The sequence below is a fragment of the Lasioglossum baleicum genome, chromosome 10 (genome assembly GCF_051020765.1).
Source record: "Lasioglossum baleicum chromosome 10, iyLasBale1, whole genome shotgun sequence".
NCBI lineage: Eukaryota > Metazoa > Arthropoda > Insecta > Hymenoptera > Halictidae > Lasioglossum > Lasioglossum baleicum.
The window spans coordinates 12,205,579-12,226,221 of NC_134938.1; the positions used below are offsets into that span (position 1 = coordinate 12,205,579).

Genomic DNA, 20,643 nt, shown 5'->3' on the forward strand with positions numbered 1-20,643 from the left:
TTACTTTTATACTTTCGAAGATTACCTACTATGTAAAATAAGTACACATTGACGTGTAAACATTTGAAAAATAAGCGGCAAACTGAGAGGCCGGTGGGGGGAGTTGGGTTATTAGGTATACTGTTATACAGGGTGTCCCAAAAATATTATGCTTCCCCGAAAGGGAAGGATAACATTCCCTCGACCCTCAAGGAGGCTACGGAGAACATTTTCACAAAGGAAAAAGTGACTTGAAATCACCTCAGGAATCATCCCTGTTGTGTAAGTATATATGTATGTATTTTCATTTCCTGTTCTCGTACGGGTTACAAGGTTCCCTTTACAATACGAAACGCTGTACAATTATTCTTTATCAATGTACATAATATTTTTTCTCTCTCATCCTTCCTCCCCTTCCCTTGGCCTTCTATTCTCACTCTCTCTCTCCTTCGTACCTTCCATTCTGCATTTCCTTTCACTCCCTTTCACCTTCTCCTGTATCCCTACTTCCATTCCTTCTTTTCCTCTGCACTCTGCACCTTTCTAGCACGTGTTCACACAACTTCTGTTGAGTAAGTACAAAACTGTTGGGACACCCTGTATATTATAGTCGCATTCTCGCGGTGTTGCCATGTTTACGTTCAGCACGGCTAAATAGTAGGCTGCGGTTGCGCATGTATGCGCGCATATATATGCGTAAATGGTGATTAAAGAAAGTCAGTCTGAGCAAGATGGCCGGTCGGACGAGTTCGGCCTTTCGTTATTCCGCGTTTATTTTACATTTGATACTACTAACATGTTCGAATGATGGATTGAGATTCGGTGACAAAGCGACCACGCTCCACATCACGGAGGAGAACCGTCTTTCCGGGGTCAGGCAGCCACTTGTCATTAACCGGGACGAGGTTCTGCACGACGATGCCAGCGAAACGTCATCGGGTCGGAGCCGTAGGGAAGTCCCTCCAGCACATTCGACTATTAACCCGAAGATGATAACGGTACGCAGTCATGCTGGTCGGTATCGCGTACAGGCTAACCGGACCGAACGGGCTCTTAGAGCGGAAATGCCATTAACCAGTTTCCCGCATAATTCGCGTTTTGTTTTTGTCGCCTTATCTTCGGCCGCGGACTTGTCGTTGCCGAAGCGAGATACCAGAATTTTCAGAATTTCATATGCCAGCCAATAAAGGCCGGCTCGCAAACGCGGTCTTTGTGCGTCGACCATAGGAGCCTGTAATTGCCATATTATGTCCCTTCCGGACTAAATTTAATCAATCTTGACGAAACGCACCATAGCGTCATAGTCGTTCTGTTATTGACACGCAGAGGTCAGTAACCGCTTTGAGCAGTCCTTTATTTTCCGATCAGCATGCTTTTTTTCTATTTATCTATTTGATTCCTTTTATTCCGCTTTTATCCCCCTTTCATTCGCGTTTCGAACGAGATCGGATGATCGAACGGTGTCTACGTTGATTCTTATCGACGTGCGACCGCTCGATTATTTTGCGATGTAGCGATTGGTTACAGTTATCGGCAATGTTTTTAATGTTGATTATATATGTATTGTATATACTGACGAATTTTGATACTAACGACCGCGGTAGGTGTTCTTGATTTTGTTGACTCTGATCGGAAAATTGCGACTCCAATTTTTGAATCCGCGTTTTATCCAGCTATTTTTATCTTTGTTTTGAACTCCACTCGTGCTAGCGTGTAATATTTCTAGAATAATATACTGATGACATAGCGATACATGACAATTAGTCATATAGGAAGGTGCCCCTGAGCACACATTGAAATACGAGGTTACACATAGACAGCAACTCTTGTACAGAGTGATAACAAAGAAGAATGTAACAGTAGTCTATATATTTGTACTTATACCAATGAAATAAACTATATGTATTATCAATGAGTCTCTCTCAATTGCATCAATCATGATAATAACAAGATTTTGTTGCAATGCGGTTGTAATACATTATTACTAAAATGACTAACGTCACTAAAATAAAAGAAAAATGCAAATGATAATTTGTAGATCGGTTATTCGTGCTCGATGCACATTCATCGGTAATTCCATTAAAAGCGAAGTCATAACTTTTCCAAGAAATGTAAACCAGTATGAGTCATCTGTTACATCCGTAAGTTTATTCTTGATAAAAAGAACTGTTCTTTTTCCATGCAAATTGCTTGCCATTTAGTTTTGTGCACATACAACTGCAGATTGACAAAGAGGTGTATTTCCTACTTGGTTCTGATAACATGATTATTATCGATATGTTCTTATCTGTATTACGATTGATAGCTTTTCGATAAACAACAAGTACGGATAGTGATGATAAAACGTTTTTTCTTTACAGATAAATGCATTGAACGATTCGCATCAACAATTGATGGTGCATTGGGTTGGGGAGGGATCTAACGTAATAATATGCCTGGCAAGGGATAGCACACCTATGGTACGAGTTCAGTTGCCCAAGCTTCTTCAGTTATCCAGCAATCCCAGTGCTGTCTATATCAGTTACGATTACGGAAATACGTTCGTAAACAAAACTGAATTCTTTAGAATCTCCAACCATAAGAATGCACCTTACGCAACCTTGGACAAATTCATGAACCATCCAAAATATTACACATACGTAAGTTTCTGTATAACGAGTGTTTTAACATCGTTATCGTATACAATAGCATTAATTCTATACATATACTGTCTGTTTTAGTGTGTTTTTGTGGACAGCGCAAACAGCTTGCTTTTCCTTACACCCAACAATGGAGGATTCATTCAGAGGGTTGAACTACCGTTTCATCCGAGTGAAATTTCCTTTTCCGAAACAGATCCTAAAGTGCTTCTTGCCCTGGACAAAACTCATCCCCAACGCAAAGTAATATCTTTGATCTTTAATTATACGTCTTGTCTGCAAGCGTAAACGCGCACGTTATCGTTCTACAATACAAACGTATTCATGTCTTCATTCAGTTGTGGTTGTCGACGAATATGGGATTCACTTGGACGACAATTTATCATTATGTGAAAGCGTTCTTTTGGTCGCCCTCACCTTCTTTGGTGATCGAACGAATGGAGCCATCTGGATCCAACAACGTCGTGGAATGGACAGATTTTTATCAGTTTGTGAAAAACGATACAGATTTTGGTTTAGAGGTGTTGCCTCTTGTAATTGGGAACGTTGAAGATTTTCAAATAAGAGGTGATTATAGATTTGCAACATCGAAAGATCCTAAGGTACAGTATATGTTTATTATTCTTATTTGAATATATGGTGTTTTATATTCGATTCGGTCTTTCATAATCGGTAATTTACTTCGCAGTACAATGAAACAGAGAGCCTGGATCTTTACGTGTCCCTCAAGAACAACAGTTTCGTAAAAGCTGAATTTAGCACGAACTTGCCTCGAAAGAATTACCACATCGTCGACGTTTCGCATAACAGAGTCTTTGTCACGGTAGCTCATAGCGAAACTCTAGTAAATCTTTATGTATCGGATACGATAGATGAGGAAAAAGCCATGTTCACGTTATCTCTTGAAGGAATTCTTACCTTTTTCCCGAACAGCACTTGGAAAGACAGTTGGTTGAAGTATGTATTCTTTTGGTCAATAGGAATTCTATTATTCGTTTTCTTATACGTGTACATTATACTTACTGTATTTTGATGAACGTTTTTCAGTGACGTAGCCGACGAAACGTTCACCGATCTGTACAAGGTCGAGGGTCTCCGCGGCATCTACATAGCATCGCAAGTAAAGGGAACGCCGAAATCAGGCACAATCGGACCGGAACATTTAGTGTCGTTGATAACGTTCGACCATGGATCGACATGGAATCCCATCAAAACACCTACAGTGAACTACGAAGGATACCATATTCACTGCAGCGAAGGTTGTTCGTTGCACCTGAGTCAACGTTTCGGCCAGTTGTATCCCGTGACTAGAGCCGTGTCTATCATGAGTTCGAAGTCGGCACCTGGCATTATAATGGCTACCGGCGTGATAGGACAACATCTGAAGGGTCACCCCGCTCTCTATGTGTCCAGAGATGCTGGTTTGACGTGGAAACAAGTCCTTCGAGACTATTACTTCTTCAACATGGGTGACCACGGTGGTTTACTGGTAGCCGTGAAGTACTACAAATCGCACGGTGAAACGAAAGATCTCTCTTATTCCGTGGACGAAGGCGAGACTTGGCAGTCGTTCACGTTCAACGAGAAAATGTTGAGGGTGTACGGGTTGATGACGGAACCAGGAGAGAACACGACCGTGTTCACGATGTTCGGTTCGGACAGTGGACATCACCAGTGGCTTATCATCAAGGTCGACCTGCAGAACGTGTTCACGAGAGGTTGCGCCGACGAAGACTTCAAAAACTGGTACCCCGTGAACGGAGACAAGGCAGAGTCGTGCATACTGGGACGGAAGGAAGTTTTTCGTAGGAGAGCTGCACGGGCAGACTGTTATATCGGTCTGGATCATACACAACCGATGCAAACGGTTTCTTGCCAATGCCAAGCCAAGGATTATCAATGCGCCTTCGGGTTCGTACGCGAGAGTCATACGGGAGGTTTGTACACGTGCATCCGCAACAAGGCCATGACGTGGTACGATCCGTACGCTGTACCGAGTACTTGCAAACCGGGCGAGTCCTACTCTCGAACCAAGGGCTACGTGAAGATATCCGATGACGAGTGTGTCGACGGGTTGTCGAGGAATTTCGAACCGGACTCGATCCCGTGTCCCATGGGAGAGGTACCGCAGTTCTTACTGGTTGCGCAACGGGAACACATATCGCGCATCGACCTATCAGAGGAGAAGCTGGAGAAGTTGCCGGTTCACGACTTGAAGAACGTGATAGCCATCGATTTCGATATGTTGAATAATTGCTTGTACTGGGCGGATATCGTGAACGATACGATCGGCAGACAATGCTTCAATGGCACGAACGCTCCTGAAATTCTGGTCGAAACCGATCTGAGTTCCATCGAGGGAATGGCATTCGACTGGGTGTCGAAATTGTTGTACTATGTGGACGGCGTTAAAATGAGAATCCAGGTGATCAGAACGGATATACCCACTATGGGAAGGATGCGAAGAACTATCCTCGGGCCTAACAACCTTCAAAAACCGAGAGGTATCGCTGTTCACCCTATGAACGGGTACATGTTTTGGACCGATTGGGCTCCGGGTAACGCCTCCGTTTCCAGGGCTAATCTCGACGGGACCGCGGTCAAACGATTATTCGTCGAGCCGATCGTTGAATGGCCGAACGGTATAACGATCGATCACATTGCCGAGAGGATCTACTGGGTGGACGCTAGGCAGGATTACATCGGTTCGAGCGACTTCGAAGGGCAAAAGTTTAAGAAGGTGATCTCGCAGAACGATCGGGTTTCGCATCCGTTCGCTGTCGCGGTGTTTAAAGACAACATGTACTGGGACGATTGGAAGGAGTCGATGATATTCGTCGCGGACAAGGATCACGGTTTGGGCATTTCCCCTATTATGGGTGAGCTGTCCGGGTTAATGGATCTGAAGGTGTTCGCTCACAGCATTCAACACGGGACGAACGCTTGCGCGAATAATACTTGCTCGCACATTTGCGTGGGAGCGCCGGATCACGGTTTCACCTGTCTCTGCCCGGACGGAATGGTGATGATCGACGGGAAGTGCATGTGTCCGGAGGGTGTCACACCATATCAGAACAACACGTGCCCACGGGTAGCTAGTACATGCTCGGCGAACCAGTTCACTTGCAACAACGACGTCTGCATACCCGCGTTCTGGCACTGCGACGGTGAGAACGATTGCGGCGACCGTTCCGACGAGGTTAACTGTCCCCAGAAGACCTGTTTTCCGAACTTCAAGTGCGACAACAACACGAAATGCATCTCCCACGCGTGGGTCTGCGACATAGACAAGGATTGCAGGGACGGCACGGACGAGGCGAACTGCAAACACACGAACTGCACGGGAAATCAGTTCAAATGTGACGGCGGTCGGTGCATATCGCACAGATGGGTGTGCGATGGCGAGAACGACTGTCAGGACTTTACGGACGAACTCCACTGCAATACCGATCCGGTGGTGCAAAGCACTTGCAGGTCCGACGAAATGCTCTGCAAGAAGGATCAGACTTGCATACCGACCGCGTGGAGATGCGACGGCGAGTCCGACTGCGAGGATCACATGGACGAGAAGGATTGCAGTAGCGTAAACTGCGAGAGCTGGCAGTTCACCTGCAACTCGTTCAAAGGCAACCAGAGGTGTATCTACAAATCGTTCGTCTGCGACGGTGACAAAGACTGTCCGGATGGCTCGGACGAGTTCAACTGTAGCGCCACCGTTCGACCAGCGCCGTTAAACCCGATGCTACCCAACAGCCCTTGCAACGATTGGATGTTCATGTGTGACAACAACAAATGCGTGCCGTACTGGTGGAAATGCGACAGCGTGGACGACTGTGGTGACAATTCCGACGAGGTCGGTTGCGGGCCTTCCTTCACCACGGTGGCTACAATCGAGTCGAAAGTCTGCAAGGACAACTGGTTCCAATGCGTGAACGGCGAATGTATACCGAATTCATGGATCTGCGACGGCTCGAACGATTGCTCCTCTGCCGAGGACGAACAGCACTGCTCCGTGGACGAACAGCACGGCTCTTGCCACGAAGGACAGTTCAAGTGTCGCATGGACGGCGCCTGCATACGCATCAAAGACGTTTGCAACGGTGTGGATGATTGTCCCGACGGCACCGACGAATTAGGCTGCAGCCCCGAGCAAGGTCCCAGCCCGGCGGCCACACCTTCTTGTTACACCGGCTTGTTCCCTTGCGACGAGGTCAATTGCATCCCGCTCTCCGCTTACTGCGACGGCAAGGTGGACTGCATGGATGGTTTCGACGAAAGCAACTGCGAGAAGAATAGCTCTCGCGTCTACCAAGTTCTCGTGATGGGCGTCGACGAGCGTTCGGTTAGCGCCACGAGCCTGTTCTTGTTCTGGTGGATGCCAGTTCCGTCCAACGTCACCTTCGAATTTCTGCCATCCATCGCAACCGTAGACCCACCCGCCGTCTGGATCAATTCAACCAAGTGGATCGAGGAGATGACCTATCAGTTCAACGGCTTAAAACCGTACACTGGCTACAACATCACGGTCTACGTCAGAGTGAAGGGACAGTCCACCGTGTTCCCACCGGCAAAATACCTGATCGTTAACACCGGGAAAGGCGTGCCGTCGGAACCGCGATCGCTTAACGTCACGCAGGGCATCGGAAATCGAGTGGAGCTGCACTGGCTACCACCTTTGCAACCCAACGGACCTATCATTGGGTACGAAGGGTTCGTGGCACCGCCCATACCACCTTTACGGTTCTTCAAAGCGAAAACCTCGGCGGTGATAGACATGGCGTTCGAATCGGGCAAGAATTATTCGTTCTGGGTGATAGCTAAGAACGAGGACCACGAGTCGGCTTCCTCGAACGTGGCCACCTTGACCTTCAATGGGTCCATCAACATCGACGATATCAAAGAAATCAACGTGACAGCGACTAGCAATCATTCCGTATCGTTGACCTGGACACCGATCAAGAACGTGGAGGAGTATTACGTCAGCTTCAGAGCGACCAACAAATCTTACCCGGAATTACCAAGGATCACCATCTCGAAGAACAGTGTCGAGGTCACCAAATTGTCGCCGGGCGTCAAATACAATTTCGAAATTAGAGCGTCCACCAAGAAGTATACCGGAAGGTCAGCCGCCACATCCGCTTCCACGCAGGGCAAACCATTGCCGTTTGTTCACGAGTTCGCAGCACACATGGTATCCGATCCGAAAATGGCCGCGGAACTGAGTTGGAACCCGCCTAGGTCCGCGGAGAAGGTTAAATGGCTCTATGCTGTTTATTATTCGGAACTACACGGGCATTTCGAGAGTAAGCTTTCAATCTTTCACGGGTTTCACTTTTCGCATGTTGCTTTTCATTTCGTCTCTCATTGTCAGTATAACACATGTAGAAGTGCTTCCTGCAAACACAAATTTATATTACAATTTTACAGAATACGAACTGCTCACGACAAGCTTGCACGCGACAATCGACCGTCTGGATAGTTGCCAGGAATACGAATTCGCGGTTGGAGTTATGGTTGGAGGTTCTGGAGATTATAGTCCTGGTCCTTTAAGCGTCTCACGTGTCTTGTTCACGAGTTTCGATCCGCACGCCCCGCCGAAGCATGTCCGAGTTATGTCTGTCAAAGATGGTACCATATCCATTTCCTGGTGCGCTAGTTGTCACAGAATCGATACGCCTGTCGCATATACGGTGAGCTATATCGGTCTAATAATATCTTAATAATGTTTCTTTGATTGTTACCTGTCCCAATATGCATTGTATATACGTATCAGTTTGTATTCGTTGGTTTCAACGATCATTAACACGGGTGTGTCGTTGTTGTCCCCTCTCCAGATTACTGTGACGGAGCTAACGTTGAACAAGCATTTCGCCGTTACTCTGCCGCCGACGACCGACAGGATAATGAATCACACGTTTAACCATATAAGCTACGGCGGCAATTACAGTATCGTTATTGCGACGGACGTTGAGAATGCAATACCGAGTCGGATGGTAATTCACACGGCTAAGAGGATACCGTCTCCTCATCAACTGCTAGTCGTTCCCGAAAGATCGGAGTACGTTCTATTTTGGGAGGAGCACGAGCAGTACAAAAGTATGAACTACACTTATGAAATTCTGGTGGTGGAAGGCTCGAAGAAAATGAACGAGACCGCTGCTAAGGTGTTCAAGGTTGATCAGCCGCCGTACAAGTACAAGGATATCAAGCCGAATGTCATTTATAGTTTCGCCGTTCGTTTGATCACCGACGAAGGCTATCGGAGTCGTCTGAGCGAGGTTGTCAGCGTTCGAACCACGAATGGTAATCGTCTCTCTGATTGCAAATGATTCCCAATCGTTTAATAATCGTTCAGTCTCGTTTCCAGGATTGCAAGGGTGCTAGAATGTAGATGGGGAAGTACCGGTTGAGTTGCGCGTAGATCCCGGTACCTCGCCGTTGTCTAGGGCCGGTTGTAGTGAGGGAGTTAATGGGTAGTCCCGGTTTTGCACAACCCCACCAGGAAGTCCCACATAAAGCCAGGAATTGCCAGGCTGCTGGTTGAGCCTTCTCATTTCTCGATAGTGCAAAGATGGGGTTTTTCAGCAGTCAAAAGCGCTAGATAAAAGGTCAATCGAGGCCGCAGTCGCCCTCAAAAGTCCTATTTTTACGTTTACGAGGCGTAATTTGCATTGTAGAGAAAGGAGAAGCGCATCCCTTACCCTTGTAATTCCGGAAACGAGACTACCCCCTTAAGAGGGCGCGGACCGGTATATTAGACAACAACGTAAAGACTCTGTGAAATCTGTTTCAGAATCGGCGTTACCGGTCACGATGAGTACGAACAGCATCGTGTCTTTCGCTGTACCAATCTGCTTGCTGATCGTCGCTCTGGGATTCGCGCTGGCATACTTTGTAGTGAGACACAAGAAACTGTCAAAGAGCTTCACGCAGTTCGCCAACAGCCATTACGACACGAGACGCGGACAAGCAACCTTCCCAGGAACTACGGATGGTTTGGGTTAGCATTTCTCGTAGTATTTTTAATATTTATTCGTCGCAATGCGATTCGATGATGTTTTCTCTTGTTTTCAGAGGAGGAAGACAGCCCCGTGATCCGAGGCTTTTCCGATGACGAACCATTGGTGATAGCATAAGTTCGGCGACACCTCCAACGTCCACAACTAAATTACACAATCACACAGAGAACACACATCGGGTAAAGTAACACACACACATATATACGTACATGAATATAATATTTACGTGTTAGGAGAAATGTGCCAAGACACTACTATTAACTACGAATAACTTCGAGTATATACATATATATATGTGTATATATAACAATATGTATGTATATACGTATAGGCAAGTCCTGCGCATACACGTAATGAAGCTTTTATGAAAGTGGCTCAAGACTGACACACTTTACTGATACTAGTAAGTTACAGTTCGATTAGACAGGCTGCTTAGAGCACTTACATGGAAGCTTTTCCGTATCGCCGACCTCCTTTTTGTTCTATAGAGGCATAAATTCTATACGCTATCGCTCAGAACTTTGGGGTATCTTTCAATCCTTGAAAAGATCGTAATTACAGCCAGACCAAAAATCTTTTACTTTCTTTTTTTTTTAACGGTAATACGAAAACCGCCGAGTAACGTACGCGCGATCACGGTAATACCGATTACCTTAATTTAAGACCAAGTCATTTTTAAGACCATATCATTTTTAAGACCAAGTCATTTTTAAGACCGAGACATTTGAGAATCGAGTCGTGCAGGAAGGCGAAGGGTGTTCCAAATGTTTGAGCAGTGGTGTAAGTGTACATGATATATCGATTAGTATACGGAGACAGTTAGGTTCGCGTCGTTTACGGCGGTCCGCGGAGATGGCAGGAACCTGTTGATATGTATATGTCAAAGTCGTATGAAAAGAGAGTGTGAGAGAGAGAGAGAGAGAGAGAGAGAGAGAGCCAGAGTGAGAGATGGCGGGAGCAATCTGTACATATAGTAAATATTTTGTACCGAACTGCGGAAACTGGATCCATTTGCAAGATGCCGTGCATAACAATGACGTTCGCATGACGTTTGCATAATACGGACAGGATTCGATCGATCATTGATCCTCCGACGAAAGATTCGTTCATTGTCGATGCGTCGGGAACATTCTTCGAAGAGCGGAGAGAGTCAGCCGGAAAAAAAGACGGCAGAGAACACAGAAAATGAGCAACCCTTTTTTTACCAGTCCGAAGTCGACGAGAACATTTGATACTTTTTCGATTGCTTTTATAATAAAACTTTTTTACGGGAAACTGAACGAGAACACGCGCATCTATAAACGGAAACGCAAGCGAACGGAGCTTATCTATACTTTTGTTTTAGGAAGAGTACACGAAGCTTTGCACGGCGGCGGTCGAAGGTTCCGACATGTCCAAGTGTTTCAGCATGGTACCGAATGAGAGAGGACTGTGTTTGGATAAGCTACAACTTTTTGTAAAGAAAGAGAGCGAGAGAGAGAGAGAGAGAGAAATTATATTTTTAAGAGCGCCGTTGTTCGAAGAGTTCCATTCTGGATTTATTGCACAGGGTATTTCTCGACGCGTAGTTTTGTTGATACGTAAGCGATTCGGAATTCGGAAACGGAAGAGAGACGCGCATTAGAATCTGCAGAGTTCGAAAGCGACAGTCAGATGCAAAACTTTCCGAAAAAGTTTTTGGTTTGGAAGACAAATTTTAGACAGTCTCGCTCTTCGCGAGCATTCGCGATGAAATTTTTTAATCAAGTGACCACAGTTATGCATATGTTACAGGGCAATCCGTTGATTTGAGCCAGCCAATACTGCTATATCCCGTTAAGTGTAATTAGGCGAGCATTCGTGTCTCAAGACCAAATGTACCACGATACAGTCTTTATGTACAGTGACTCGCGAGGAGAAGAGTTCCACGAGGACCCTCTAGCTCGTTGTTTCGATGTTGGATTTCGTTGATATGGTGGTCGACGTGTTAAGGAACAACCTGCGGATGTAAATAGTCGGTGCACGAGGGGTGTATGGTGTGCTCGCGTCGTCATGCAACGCTGAAAATTCCCTCTTCGGGCGTCCGTGAAACAGCTAGGACCATTTGCGATTCGATTTCACGAGCAGCTAGACTCGTCCGTAAAATTGAATGTTTCGAGACACGCGGTGTCCATCTCATTCTTTCGCTTGAATTGTTCGATCGGCAGACAGGGAAAGGTTCCTCATCCGAGGAAGCGTCGAGTTTATCAGGGTTTGCGTAAAGACTCTAAAACTACGTTCAATCACTCTCTCTCTCTCTCTCCCTCTCAAGAGAAAGATCATCGAGGCAACGAATATTCGCGAAGCTTCTTCTCGATCCAACCGGTGAATCGATCGACTTCTCGACGACGGATATTCACACGGACACGTTCGAAGGCGTCGATCCAAACCGATTACGATTAATTCAATAATTTACTCTGTTACTCTGACGATCACGACGATCGGTCGATTGCATCGGTCGATCGCGAATAATTTTAAGTGAATAAAACACGGAAACTAGAGATTATCGGAAAAGATAGAAACGACAAGTGTGCTCGTACTCCTCGGTTAACAGGCTCAGCTTTAATTATCGTACACGCCGTTCCGTATCTATAATCTCGCTATCTTCCGCATCGATTTTTCAAACGTATGAGAGTGAGAGAGAGAGAGAGGGGGAGAGAGAGAGAGCAAGCGAGAACTCTAGTTCACAGTGTGGTGCGCGATTGTAGAAATGAAACGCCGTGTACTCTCTTCCTCTTTCTTTTTTAAACTTTATACTGCCATGTTTTCGTTATCCTACTATTAGCGTTTTTAACTCTTTGATATATCTTTTTTTAAAAAACAAAAAAAACAACCGCGACTGTCCGATCATTATCCCGAGATTAAAACGTCCTTGGGATTACCAGTGTGCGAATCGATTCACGCATTGTCAACGCGATATTGTTACACGAAGTATGGGAGGATGTAGAAGTGGAAGAGAGAGAAGGCACTGGAGAATGTCGGACTCGGACAACCTCGAAGCAGTTTGCGTCGACGAGAGCGTAGCTTGTACGTGTAAATCTCAAGGGTTATAGCAATATAACAGTGATATATACATAATATATAAATATACATAACGTATGCATATAATATATTTGCGTGTAAATAAATGAAATTAAGGCACCAGTGAAAGTCAGTTTGTTCTCGATGGGAGGAGAGAATTGTCATTTCTATTTCTGGACCAAGAAATTAGCTTCGCGAGGGGGTCGAAGACACACCGACACCCTGAGCTGGCTGCAACGCTGGTGAAACGTTTGGGAAATGTCTCCTCCGACGGCCAGCGCGAGCAGTGAAACATAACAAGATCGTTTCGCGTAACCGGTCAGAAAATTGCGGGTCCCGTTCCTCGCCGATTGGAGAACGGAAGTTGGTCGATCGGCGAGCGAAACGCTTAGCTTCCGGCGGATACGTGTCACCGTCGGATTGCCAAAAAGTGGAACGCGACCGTCGTCGTCCGACCGATTCCACAATGAGCCTGCCTCCCAGGAAGACTAAGCACTTCCGTTGAACTTCGCGGAGATAATTTGAGGTTTTCGGCACCGTTACTTCATTAAAAATGAACAGAACAGAATGCTGGCCCGAGAGTCCCCTCGCGTTCTAAATTTCAAGCAGTACATAGTGCGTACCAAGCATACGGCGTGTACGGGGCTGCGGTGTCGTTTCTCGCCCATTATACCCTCCATCCGTCTGTCGGAAATTACACGATCATCGTCCGCGATGATCCATTATAATTGACTGGAGGCTGTGCACGTGTGTGCGCGTTGAGCGTGCACGCACGGCTCAATGATTCCCAGCCGTTTAACCAAGTTTGATCCTAATTCGATAGTACTTAACCTATTTAACCCTCTGACGTGCATCAATTTTTTAAAACAATATTTTTCAGACTACGGTTCCTAGAGACACGCTAATCTTTCTCCCAGTCAGCCAGGCCTGCCTCGAGCAGACATCAAGCACAGCCTGCAATCGTACGATGCCAGCAGATGGCGAGCATTAAACTGTTAGAACGCTCTCAAAGCTGAGGATGCTCGGAATCTGTTCGATTTTGGACAGCACACTCTGCCAGCATAAACTGATATTTATTTGGACGCAGAAGTATATTGTTCTGCTGGCACAGCCTACTGTCCAAAATCGAGCGTGTTTGCTTACTGGGCTATTGTTCCGAATGGAGGACTGGAGGAAAACTGGTCGATTTTTCCTCTCCTCCTTTCCCTTTCCATTATCCCATTCCAGCATCATGAGCATACTTCAACATCCCTCACTAAGTCCGTGGACTGGTAACGTATTAGTATGGTCATCAGAAGAGGGGGTAAAATGTATTCCCCTCGATTTCCTCAATCGGGCGGCACTGACTCGAATCGAGGGGAATCAGTTACCCCCTCTCTACGGGTTGGTGACGACGCACCGTGGGAGGGAGGCCAGTGGCGTTCGGTTTCGAGATCTTGGTTCCCTTCCTCATTTAATTTAGAGATGGTCACCGTACTACAAGGATGGGCACGGTAGGGACCCCTCAAACTCCTGCTTCCTCCACCAACCTCCCTTTTGGAGGTTAATTTAATCGCCGATTAGTTCGCTAGGCCCAAATCGCCGAAAGTTGTACCAGAGAAAATTCCTAAAACTTGGGCTATCAAGCCCACGAGCAACAATAAATCGTTCACGGAGGAAGAACAAAGCCTGATTTATTGTTACCTCCGTGTTGCAGCGGTTCCCACGGGATCAGGTAATCCGTGCGGAGTCATTCGCGGCCGATGGAAAGTCTACTGCTGGATGCAAGCTATTACCCAGTTAATATTTTAATCATTGGGAATCTGAAAGTCCATTTCAGGATTAATCGCCGACCCATGCCTCGAGCACCGTATTTTCCGTGGCTCCGGGGGCCTGTGAACCGGATGGCACTCGGTGCTACGAGTCCATCGATTTTTCAGCTCTGGAACACAGGTAATCACGGAACTACGCGTTTTTCTCGATTACCTGACCCATAAACTGAGTTTCCAGGCTGCCTATCCGGCAAATTACCCGTCATCCGTGCTTCATTTTTCCAACAGAATTCGTTCCATGTCGTTCTCACTCAAAAATTCTCTTCCCATCGTCCAGTTAATCCTTCAAACTTCTCGGGAAGACCGCGAAAAGCAGAATATCTTCTCTGCCGAAAGTTCAAGGGGTTCCCGGTTGCAAGCGTTAGTGTTGCCAAACTTCTCTGTGAGTTTTTTAATGTCTTTTTAAATTATAATTATTACACGAGCCTCGTGGTCTTCTTATACACATGATAATAATAATAAATCAGAATCTAAAATTGTATTGTTATGAGTTTTTCCAATAGCTTCCTTTGAAATTCCGGGACAGTTCCACATATTCAGCGGGACTCTGGATATCAACTTCGATTCCGGGGACTCCCGGCCAATCCGTCTTGTTTGGAAATTTTTGGAAAGAGATCACACTAGTACTTTCTATGATTTGGACTACACAACAGCATTTTTTAAGATTGAAATACTTAAATATTGTAGGAATTGCAGCACCTTGACAGAAGCTTGACTATATGCTTTGAGAAAACGTAGAAATTGTTCGAACATTAACTAGCTGCGCATAAATAATTCCGTGGATTCGCCAGGTGGTCGGACACTTTGTAGAAGATCGTTCGTGGTTCTGAACATCTGATGGAGTTCCGGTGGACAGCGTGTCACCGGGAATGCCGTTTGGAATGTACGCGATAGACGACAGGATTTCATAAAAAGTTCGCAGACTCTCCGGTGCGTCGTTACGCCGAGAGACGCCGGCGCACACTCCGCGAAACTGGGCTACGCACGTGCAAATGTACCGCAATAATAATTGTTTCCTTAATTATAGGCTCGGTGTACGTACGTGTACGTTCATTGCTCTTTTCGCGAACGCCTTGTCCCTCGCGGAGTACCATCTTCTTTGAAACATGAAGATCGCACGCGATAACCTATCAGGCTATCCAATTCAATTGGCGAATGATTCGCTGGCGAAAAGGCACGGTGTCAATTGTGCTCGGTGTCGCGTTACTCGAAATTACACGTGAACGCTTCTAATTATGAGAACCGACACCCATTGTGGCTGTAAACGATTCCGCGGGGAAAGACCCTGAAAAAATGGCACCAGATTCAGTTAGAGCAATCTCATGTAACAACAACGCTGTCGAATAACCACTCGACCTCTTCTGTTCGAAAGTGTAGGCTGTACGAATGAAAATTGATTCGCACATCTCCTCAGTAAGCAGTCTGCCACCATATTGTCGATAGGCCTGCCTCGAGCAGACATCGAGCACAGCCTGCAATCGTACGATGCCAACAGATGACGAGCATTAAGCTGTTAAAACGCGCTCGAAGCAGAGAGTGCTCGGAATCTGCTCGAGTTTGGACAGCACACCCTGCCAGCACAAGCTGAGGGCAGAATGAAGGCAGCTCGGTCCCTACGGAGTGGTGGCACACTCACACACCGCTAGACACTGTATACGTACACGAGGATTGCAGTCCGGATTCTGTCGAATCACGTCTCGCCAATGCACATTTGGGGCCCCTACGCTGTTACAATCGCTAGATAAAAGATCAATCTAGCGCGCAAGCGTCCCAAACTGGCCTACTTTTGCGTTTTCGGGGCGTAATTTGCATTATTCGGTATCATGTAGCTGTCGCAGTCTCATCGAATTTACCAAATTTCTTTGAATATCCACTCTTTACTCGCTAATATATTGATTTACAGTCTTATAATGAGAATTTGTGCATACATGCTAAAGGTAGAAAGGTTTTAAATAATCTGTACATTTTGATTAACTACAACTACACAAGGGATATTATCCGCCGTCCGCCACATTAGTGCGACCGTGCTGCCCTCTTAAACGAAGGACCAAGCTGCCTTCATTCTGCCCTCAGCTTGTGCCGGCACACTGTCCCAGCATAAAGCGATACTTATTCGGACGCATAAATATGTTGTTCTGCTGGCACCGCCTATTGTCGAAAATCGGGCATGTTTGTTCACTGGATGGATGCAAAGTTTGCAGCAGAATTCCATGCCATATCGACGGCAAAATGACGGCAGATCCTCTACACGGGGGCAGGGTCTGCCCTCGATCTGCCCTGGCATTGTTGACAAGTTTTGGTCAGCAGATTCATAGCAAACAGAGACCAAATTCTGCTTCTGGCACAGTCATGGCACGAAAATGACCGCATTTTGCTCGCAAGGTACAATTACAGACATTGATGAAAATTTGCTCGAGGCATGTTTGATTGACTGGGTCGATTAGTAATTCCAGTTCATTACTGTCCGGCAGAGCGCCTAACAAGATGATTACACGATGGTCACGCCTCGCGTCTGCTCAATGGCATTGATAAGTAAATAAATTTATAATTGATAGGTGCAAAACGCAGGTTCGTAGCGCCGCGCCGAGTTGACTCGGTCCGCTGGGCTCGCACGGTTGTAATCGACGTGCGCATGTTACCTGTTTGTCGAACGTTTTGCTATAAAGTGTTATTCAAATACGCGTGCCAACCCATCGAATTTTTCCTTCGTTTAACGACGCAGTTCGACGACGTAAGTGTCGCTCCGAGTGATTCCAATGCTCGCGCAGGTGATGCGATAGTGGCGTGCTTACCAATTACGCTACAATAGTCAATCGTCGGGATGTGTTATTGCTAACGGTACCTATTGCCGTGACTATCCGTCCGTTCGGAGCACGATTCGCTGAACTAACATCATACTATTCAACTGCCTTCCTAGCGCCCATTAAGCCCCTATTATCATCTGCAACTTTGAAATTTGTTCTCAGTTTTAACGCTTAACCTACCGCCCATCAAAACTGACTAATGTGAATGGCATTATAGAAATAACAAGATTAAATTTATTTATATATTCGGCGATTTTTACTATAATGTATACTGGAGTTAAAAAATGTATTCAATCAATTCTCCATGAAAACACCTCGACAGTTAAGAGCAAAACTGATCACACACACTTTAAATCAGAATGACTTTTTTATGAATGGATCATACGACTTGAATTTCTCTGTAAGGCATGAAGAATTAATTTGGTAAATGACGTCTATTTTTACGAGTTTTTTAGCTGGGCCAATAACGAAAATTTAAAAGATGTATCTGGTAAATTTGTATAAATTACATACGCTTCGAAAATTTCATTGAAATTGGTTAATTAGTTTACGAGTTATAAACGATCAAAAGTGGTAAAAAGGCCAAATCTTTACAAGTTGCAATTTTTACCACTTTTGATCGATTATAACTCGTAAACCAATTAACCGATTTCAATGAAATTTTCGGAGCGTATATAATTTATACAAGTTGACCAAACACATCTTTTAAAATTTCGTTATATGTAAAAATCAATTTTTACTATTGTTTTTCACTAATTCAGGCTGTATGGTCCATTCATAAAAAAGTTATTCTGATTTAAAGTGTGTGTGATCAGTTTTGTTCCTATAACTGTACAATCTCAATACTCAATACGATCACTGTCCAGTGCCTACCCACTCCACTGCCATGCAGCCCTTCTCTACGTTCGGCTTTCTTTTGAACTCTCGGCGCGGTAGACGCAGTCATAAAAAGATAATGTCGTTATGCGATCACTGTCCATGCAGAACACAGGCTGTTGGACAATAAACGCAATTTACTGTAATCGTCAAATAAAAAGTCTAAAATGGGTCATCTGACCCCTCGTGGTAGGTTTCGTGTTAATGCATTCTTTCTGCTGTTGCAGATCAGATTTGCTCGTTAGCAGATCTGCTAAGCGGCGAGTTAGCAAAGAAAAGAGTTTCTCGCTAGTCGTTTAATATGCTAATGGGAGGCCCGTCTTCTCAACGGGAAAACGGCACATGCTACGCTTGTGGCGCTCGAGAAACTGGGTACATGGGTACACATCGAGTAGGATCGCGATGCAAATACCAAGATACAATGGCTTGTTCCATGCTGGAGGATAATGGACTTGCGTCACGGGAAATTAGTCCGTTACCAGCGTCGGCCAGCGTGTTACAACGTAAAACGCGCCGCGAACGACACTTTCTTACGGTTTACGCGGGTTTCCGTCTCTTCCCCGTTGTCTCCTCAATTAAAAATCAGTTGGGATCGCTGGAGTGGTCGCTGACTGTGATGAGCTCGGCAAAAATCTTCGGACCCGTGGAATATTAAATAAGGCAGAACGTAACGGGAACGTATTTTTGTCCGTGTCCGTGAAATAGTTTGGTCTTGATGCTAATAAACGATATGCTTTTTAGGTCCAAGGTCTCGTCCCGTTATTGCTCCAGTATCACCAGCCGATAAACCTCGGAAAATCGTCGCTTTTTGATTTACCGTTGTGAAACGATGCCGAGGAAAAAGTGTATCATGTAACAAGAAAGTGTTCCGTGGCATTTTCTAAAGACGGTGCCGCGTGTAATTGAATATAAATATGCACTTTCTATATGTAGAAAATATCCGTGCAAACAGATCTGCTTTACCTAAAATGGCCACCGAAACTGTTTACACAGATACCGCAGCCGAAAGGATGTTAGAATGGCAGGACTGTAAGTAAAAGCTTTCTGATAGTTAAGCTGTCTCCAAATTTTTGAAGCTAATAATCTGTCATCAATTACAGAGTCGCTGGGCAGCCATTTTGGGTATTCCTACGCGAATGGTCGCCAAATTAGAGGCTACGAATAACTAAGACTGCGGATCTTTATGCAAAATAAGCATGATCTGCGTCAATTGCAAGAAATAGAAACTAATATATCGCCGCCTGAATGTAAGAACTAGGTAACTTGAAATTTGGACATTTTGAGTTATTTACTGCATATTAAAGAGAAAATCAAGTAGAATTTAATGTAAAAACTGGGTAACCTATCAAAGTAATCTACGACATCTAATGAGCAGTGTGTTCACTGTAGATAAAAAATAAATACAGATTTTTATTTACGTTAAGTTAAGTAACTTACTTGAGTAAGTTAAGTTAAGAATTGTAAGTTACCTGGTTCGTACATTCAGCCGGCGATATTAACGTCTTCAATTCTTAAAATTTTTCAACGATATTAAATTTCATCTACTCAATTTTGCTACAAACGCATAAAGATCCGCAGTCGAAGGATTAGCAACTCTGGTCGTTCATACGAATGAAATGGTGAAGGCTAGCGCGAAACTCAGACTGGTCAGGCAGCAGGGAGCGTTGGGCAAGTACAGTTGCCGAATTGGTGGCCACCGGAAGTCGAGGAACCACGAAAGTATCGCCGGCAAGCATTTCCGGGGCAGATTCAACAGAGGACGAAAACATCGACACGAATCTCCACTTTCGAGGAGCGGTATTAACCGCGAGAATGGTGTTACCGGTTAAACGAGAGAATCGTGGGAACAACGTTGTGGCTAGACGAGGATGAGGAAGAAGAAGAAGAAGAAGAATAGGTGGAAGAAGCAGCAACAAGCAGCGTACAACTAGGTGGTGGAGGAGGACGAAAGAAGGAGGTGAAAGAATACGGGCAGCCAGTAGGGAGAAGGTCTCGGCGACGAGGATATCGCGATCGCGAACACCAAGGACACGAATAGCATCCGCCGTGTTTGCTTCTCTACGAAAGAAGGGATATCCGAGTCCCCACTATTAAATGGCTCGACTTCGACGCAGGAAAGGAGAAGCTACAACGGGGGCGGCGGAACACCATCCAGCCTCAGTGTTATTTCGACACTCAACAGACGTCAGGGGATCGATAGTGGTTCCTGCGGGCTCGCTCGACAATTGGAGAACGTCCAACAACCAGGAAGATCATCCTCCTCGTTTCGCGAATTCAGAACACACTTCAGGACCTGTCTTGAGTAGAGGATCTTCGAGGGACGAATCTCAAAGGATGTCGCGCGAAGCTTGAATTTATTCAACATGTCCTACGACATCTCCTGCGAGGATGTCGACGAAGAGGTCTGCGAAATTCTTCGATGAACGTTGTGATCTTCAATGTCTATGTTTACTGGATTTTTAAATAGAGGTTTCGT

At 45.5% G+C, this 20,643-nt stretch overlaps 2 protein-coding genes across 3 annotated transcripts in view; both read left to right on the plus strand.

Annotated features, from left to right (window-relative positions):
- The first annotated feature begins 673 nt into the window (after positions 1 to 673).
- Positions 674 to 12,765, plus strand: LOC143212870 (sortilin-related receptor). Of its 2 annotated transcripts, XR_013009811.1 has the most exons (11): positions 674 to 977; positions 2,340 to 2,618; positions 2,700 to 2,861; positions 2,957 to 3,220; positions 3,307 to 3,575; positions 3,666 to 7,921; positions 8,046 to 8,308; positions 8,453 to 8,921; positions 9,412 to 9,618; positions 9,693 to 9,816; positions 10,983 to 12,765. XR_013009811.1 is itself a non-coding variant. In XM_076432130.1 (10 exons), exons 1-10 carry the CDS (start codon positions 711 to 713, stop codon positions 9,752 to 9,754), a joined length of 6,498 nt encoding a protein of 2,165 aa, XP_076288245.1. In that variant the 5' UTR covers positions 674 to 710; the 3' UTR covers positions 9,755 to 12,765. The 2 variants fall into 2 exon arrangements, 1 of the variants encoding a protein (XP_076288245.1); XM_076432130.1 differs by having other exon boundaries at positions 9,693 to 12,765.
- Positions 12,766 to 12,942: 177 nt separating this feature from the next.
- LOC143212871 (uncharacterized) overlaps positions 12,943 to 20,643 on the plus strand; it is a 31,601-nt gene continuing 23,900 nt past the window's right edge. The window contains exons 1-3 of the mRNA XM_076432131.1: positions 12,943 to 17,325; positions 18,395 to 19,196; positions 19,268 to 20,569. The gene's annotated coding sequence lies outside the window, so the exon portion shown is untranslated. The remainder of the gene's footprint in view (positions 17,326 to 18,394; positions 19,197 to 19,267; positions 20,570 to 20,643) is intronic.

Coding starts and splice junctions, on each gene's coding strand:
- LOC143212870 (XM_076432130.1), top strand. CDS start 711: ATGGCCGGTCGGACGAGTTCGGCCTTTCGTTATTCCGCGTTTATTTTA. Junction 2,619..2,699: donor ATCCAAAATATTACACATAC/GTAAGTTTCTGT, acceptor TGTCTGTTTTAG/TGTGTTTTTGTGGACAGCGC. Junction 8,309..8,452: donor ATACGCCTGTCGCATATACG/GTGAGCTATATC, acceptor TCCCCTCTCCAG/ATTACTGTGACGGAGCTAAC.